Source organism: Prionailurus bengalensis, chromosome C2 (genome assembly GCF_016509475.1).
Source record: "Prionailurus bengalensis isolate Pbe53 chromosome C2, Fcat_Pben_1.1_paternal_pri, whole genome shotgun sequence".
NCBI lineage: Eukaryota > Metazoa > Chordata > Mammalia > Carnivora > Felidae > Prionailurus > Prionailurus bengalensis.
In genome coordinates, this window is record NC_057350.1 from 86,955,379 (window position 1) to 86,961,530 (window position 6,152).

Consider the following 6,152-nt stretch of genomic DNA (forward strand, 5'->3'; position numbering starts at 1 on the left):
AGTGAAGTTGCTAGATAAATGTCACTATAAGGGATATATAAGATGAATAGAGGTGATCAGTTACCTTCCCAGTTTCCTAATGCCACTCCACTTTCCATCCTCTCCAGGGTCCACAGCTTGCCACATTATTCCATGTTTCATTGTATAGCATATTTAAATGTTTTACTCTTAACACTTACATGTGCCAGATGTATAAAAATGAAACTATTTCTTTGTAACTAAACTCAATGTATCTTACATAGTCCTTATAAGGAAACAGCTCAACTCTGACCACAATTTAATGAAACTATTAGAAAATGAAATCACTAGAATATGCTTTAAAATGCTGACAGAAAGGAGTAAATAAAAATTTCACCCTAATATCAGCTTTCTAAATCTACAATAAAAGGTATACATTCTCTATTCTCTTAGAGCCTAAAAGGATCATGGAGTTCCTAGAAGTTTAAGGTATATATGGAATTAGATCAGAAAATATGGATAAAGGTACAAACTCAGCACCTTTGTTTGACAAATAAAGAAACTGAACTCAGAGAAGGAAAGTGAATTGTTACTCAACTCACTTGTGGGAAACCCAAAACTAAAATCTAGCTGTTTTGATTCATTCTAGCTTTCTCCCACTACAGTATTTTTGAAATAAAAAACTTGCCAATTCTATACTCCATGTACCGGAATTATAATTTATCTAAGAACTTTTTCTAAGCTATATTTTTTATTATGTACTTTTTACTACAAAAATGTGTAACATATTTTGAAGCATAATAAATACAAGTGAAAATGTTAAGAGTTAAGGAATTACCAATAATTTTTTAAATGACCACTTTCTGGGGCGCCTGGGTGGCTCAGTCGGTTAAGCAGCCGACTTCAGCTCAGGTCATGATCTCGGGGTCTGCGAGTTCAAGCCCCGCGTCAGGCTCTGTGCTGACAGCTCAGAACCTGGAGCCTGTTTCGGATCCTGTGTCTCCCTCTCTCTCTGACCCTCCCCCGTTCATGCTGTGTCTCTCTCTGTCTCAAAAATAAATAAATGTTTAAAAAAATAAAAAATAAATAAATAAATGACCACTTTCTGGTTTAAATACACATACGTAGGGATTGAACAAATTAACAAATGAAATTATTAGTTGATTTTGATTAAAGATGTCTTTTGGCACTTTTTAATATATATGTACTATCCCTGTCAACCTTTATTTAGAGAAATTCTTTGAAACTTTTTGGATTCAACTCTTGACAGCCTAGCCCAGTGACAGAGTTAAGCTGGAAAAGTCACTGAGTATGTCTACTACTGAGGAATTTTTGGTTTTCAGCAATTTATAGACTTTATTTTTTCCCAGCCACTTTTAGCAATTATCTTTCTCTAATTTTTAAAATTTATTTTTAAAATATGTAAAATACACTTAAATTGGCCACTTTAACAATTTTTTAAGTGTGCAGTTCAGTGGTATTAAGTACATTCCCACTGTTGTGCAACCAACACCAACATCCATCTCCAGAACTTTTTCATCTTCCCAAACTGAAACTCTCTACCCGTTAAACACAGAGTCACAGTTTTTCCCTCCCCTCGACCCCTGGCAACCACCATGCAACCTTCTGTGTGTGAATTTGACTATAATAGGCATCTCATGTAAGTAGAATCATGCAGTGTTTCTTTTAAAGATATGGAATGCTTCACAAACTTGCATGTTGTTATTGTACAGATGTCATGTTAACTTTTTCTATTCTGATTTTAATATGTGCTATTGAAGTGAGTACTCTGATTTTAATTTTACTTAACTGTTCAAAGATGTTGAAATCCTGGGTTGGAAATACTAAGCATTTACTTTCCTAGGTGTACCTTGCTGACCTTTTTTATTCCTGACTTAAAATGAGAAAGTATTCCTAAGCCTCTTTCAGGCCAGAAACATACATTCTCCTTATTGAATATCTAGTCTGAAGCCACCTCCAAGTTAACCCTATCTCCACTAAAGTTTATACCTGCTTTCTGGTAATTTTTGTTAGAAAGTCTTAATGCAAGCTTTGGTTAGTTACTACACTTCCATCACAGTTTGTATCCTATGTGCTATATTTTGAATGTCTTGGGGATTTAGTGTTCTACTCTAAATCAAGTGCAAGAAATAAATGCTTGATGCTACATGTAGGCCCCAAGGTAAATTGGTATTGTTGTGAGTAAACTATTTCTTGCCCTGAAAACAGACACTCTCCCCCATAGTAAATAATTTTATTCAACCAGTTCTATTCTGTATTTCATAGGCTGCTCAAGAAAAAGAAGAACTTCAAAGGGAAGGTGACAGTTTGGATGCTAAGATCAACAAAGCTGAAAAAGAAATCTATGCTCTAGAAAACACCTTACAAGTGCTGAGAAGTTGCAACAACAACTATAAACAGTCTTTTAAAAAAGTGACTCCATCTAGTATGTGGGAGTTATTAAAAATTTTATATGAATATATGCAATTAAAGCTGTAGCTATTTATTTTAAAAAGAGGAACATTGTGAGACAAGGAAAACAAGAATGTACCATGTTTGACGGAATCAGAAAAACTAATCACCTCCCCCCCTTTAAAATAAGGGCTAAGGTGTTATTTCCATTATTCTAGTGATACTGAATTCTCACTTTTCTAGGGAATTAATTTCAAATGTGAAGAAAATGGCAGCATATTGGCTATGTTGACAAAACAAGAATGGCTACTACATGACCATATTGATTTTCAACAAATAGACATAAGGAATTTAACCTCCTATAACAAAAAATGTTAGAAGTTTAATAGATAGAAGATTGAAGCTTGCTTTCTACACAGCATGTTAAAAATTTAAGAATTCTCTAATTCTAGGTGATGAGTATGAACTAAAAATCCAACTAGAAGAACAAAAAAGAGCTATTGATGAAAAATACAGATACAAACAAAGACAAATCAGGGAACTACAGGAAGATATCCAGGTAAATTCTACACACTTTAGTAATAAGTCCTTAGTAAAAGTTAACTATCATTATTATTACACCTCCTATCTCATTATCTTGTACAAAGAAGACAATTTGTTTAGAGAAATAGAGAGTAAAAGTCTCATTTGAATGAGAAAAATAAGTGACCAAAGTGTTAAATAAATTAATTAAAACCACAATACTCAGCACAGGATGGACTGCTGATAATGACTTCTTAATTAGCTGATGAACTATAGCTAATTATCCATTAAATTTTATTTAATAAATTTTTATTTCATTCAGTTCCTTAAAGATCACCTTAAAGATTGATCCTTAAACAAAATTTGAAAGATAAAAATAATCTAGTAGAAAGTAGTTACTAAACCACATCACTGAAAGAGAAAACAATGTGGTAAGCAAGCTTTATATAAAAACAAATGAATTAAAATTAAATGAATACTTGAAAATTGGCAAGTTGTAAGTTATTGATTCTAACCAATAAGTATGTTAACACTTTATTTTCTGCAGAGCATGGAAAATACTTTAGAAGTTATAGAGCACTTAACAAATAATGTCAAAGAAAAATTATCAGAGAAGCAGGCTTTTTCATCTCAGTTACATAAAGAAACTGGGGAGCAGAAGCCAAAATTAGAGAGAGTAACTAAACAGGTATCACTGTCTTTTTAAAAACTGACCTTTGATATTTGTATGTTTTGGAGTTACAGATGGTAACTCCAAATCCTCCTTCATCCATCCATCAAAAAATATTAAGCTCTGGAAAATAGGTTTAAGTAATAATTGACTACTATTGACCAACAGTGTGCAAAACTCACCAGGGAAATCCGACTTTTGAAAGACACAAAAGAGGAAACACTAGAAGAACAAGACATCAAACTTCGTGAAGTGAAACACTTCCACAAGATCATTGATGAAATGCTAGTCAAGGTCACTGAAGAAAATGCTGAAATCCATATTATCCTTCAAACATACTTTCAGCAGGTAGTAACAGTACCTTCTAGTTAAAATATTTTTTAAACACTTCATGAAATAAACAGTTTATGGCATTTATCATAAAGTGAGGTCTAACTAAAAATATTCTTCTGAAAATGCAGTGGTACTAATTATCGCTGTTGAATATTCTTCCAGAATGGTTTAGAACTACCTACAGCTGGTAGTAAAGGTAGTCGCCAGACTTCTAGATCACCTTCACAGACTTCACTGTTGTCAGCAAGGTAAGTGGAGGCTTAGAAACCACCTGTTAATAACCCTCTAACCTATGCAAACACAGAGCGATTGGAACTGCCAGTGCTCTCCTGACCCTTACCCACTATGTCAGTGTCACATATGCAGAAAACAGCAGGATAAGACTCCTCTGATTTCTGTCTGATGTCAGTTTCTATTCGGGCATGGAGTGCTTGTGACTAGTAGCTACTGCAGTAGGATAAAGTATGGAATTCTGGAGGTTACATCTTGCATGGTCAACCCTGAGTAGGGGAATTTTTTAAACCATAAAAAGACAACTTAGATGTACAAACATATGGAATATGATTTTTATTATTGGAACCACGTTATAAATTTTTAAGTTGTCAGAATTTTACTTTGTTTTTCCTGCTTTATTTTCCTAACAAGGAAATGATTCTTTACTTTGGCAGTTTAGTTTTATCCAGAATTCTATCAGGTAGATAGATGTTTAACCAACACTCCTGTACTTTGCTGACAAAATGAAGTTAATGATAATCCTAATTTTAAAATTCCTAATCTCCTACACTCAGTAACCATTTGCTTTTCACTAGTTGCCATAGAGCTTTCACAAAAAGGGACATCCTAAAACGTTGTGTTTGAAGTAAAACAAAACTGTTTCTACATAAACATGGGAAGCAGTCACCTGAACATTGCTGTACTTTCATATTTTTAAAACTTAGCATTTCAGAATCATATAGCTAGTTATGCTTTTCAAATGACCCCATCACTTTATCCTGTCAATAGGACTCGCATTTTCTTCTATCTTCAGTTACATATTGTTATGGTCACTCTTGCCAGCACCCAAATTCCCTTGGCTCTCGCTTTATCTTTTATGCATAATGACTTTTGCAAAACCTTTAATGCTTAATGATTCCACTTCTAAAATGATTATAGTTGAAAATATTTTTCTCAGATTTGTTGAACTAGTTGAAACTGTATTCTTGCCTTTTTTTCTTTGAACTAATTTAATGGTTATGCTTTTAAAATTTAGTAGTATTATTAAGAATATATACTTTTTGATTTCTTTATTTTCTTGTGGGACTATGGTATCATTTGCTATTAGTTAGGGGGTCTCTACTGATACAAATTTTGAATTTAAAATCATGCTTTTTTTCCCTCTAGATCATCCAGAAGTACAAGTACTTCTGCTTCTCAGACTTCAGTTAAAGTATTAGAGCTGAACTTCCCAGACTCTTCTCCAGGAATTGGTAACACAAGTAATAGGCCAAGTGCTACCAACATCTCTAGTAATGGTAAAAACAAAAAAGGCAGCAAATAAACATCTTAATCTCTTTTGTAGAAGTTGTAAACACAAAAACAAAAATCTTACTTCAAAAATAGTGAATCTCCCCTATGCTTTTGGGTGCTGTGTAATGTTATAATCGAGGCCTAATGAAATCATGTTTAGAAATACATAATGACTAGACCAAAGTTTAATCCAGTGGAAGATGTGAAAGCTGTTTAAAAAAAAAAAAGTCAAGGAATTTAGGTCTAAATAAGCCAAAGAAACATTTAATTTTCTTAGCTTTTGCCACACTGTTTTCTTCACAGAGAAGGAAAGCAGCAATAGCAGATTCTTAACAATGCCACATGTTCTATAAGCATAGATAAAATTGTTTTTCACTGTTCTTTTGATGTTTGTTACATTAGAAAATAGTTTGCTTCATTATTTCACAGTAGCCAGGAAACTACATTCAATTGTAATGTAACACAATCTTTCAGGCAATTTATGAAGAATCACTGTCTATGAATAGTTTGTAATACTAAAATTCTCACTTACCCTAGAAAATCCTGAAGTTAGGTTTTCTTTATTCAAAGAAACACGTTTCTTGGACTTCTGGGGGAGAAGTCTGTTAGTTTATTCTTTTGGTATGATTCTAAAATTTTTAACCAAAAAAATAGCATTTACCCTCCTCCCTCCAAGAAAACAATTAATAGGAAAAGAGATAGCACTATGTACCAATAAAAATATTTAAGTTCCTAGGAATTACTCCACTTT

The 6,152-nt window shown here is 33.1% G+C and overlaps 1 protein-coding gene across 1 annotated transcript in view; it reads left to right on the top strand.

Annotated features, from left to right (window-relative positions):
• Positions 1-5,615, top strand: part of CCDC39 (coiled-coil domain containing 39) — a 52,484-nt gene extending 46,869 nt beyond the window's left edge. The window contains exons 15-20 of the mRNA XM_043594835.1: positions 2,245-2,404; positions 2,823-2,929; positions 3,440-3,580; positions 3,731-3,910; positions 4,058-4,143; positions 5,276-5,615. Coding sequence (XP_043450770.1) covers positions 2,245-2,404; positions 2,823-2,929; positions 3,440-3,580; positions 3,731-3,910; positions 4,058-4,143; positions 5,276-5,432 — 831 coding nt within the window. The 3' untranslated portion in view covers positions 5,433-5,615. The remainder of the gene's footprint in view (positions 1-2,244; positions 2,405-2,822; positions 2,930-3,439; positions 3,581-3,730; positions 3,911-4,057; positions 4,144-5,275) is intronic.
• Positions 5,616-6,152: the final 537 nt, after the last annotated feature.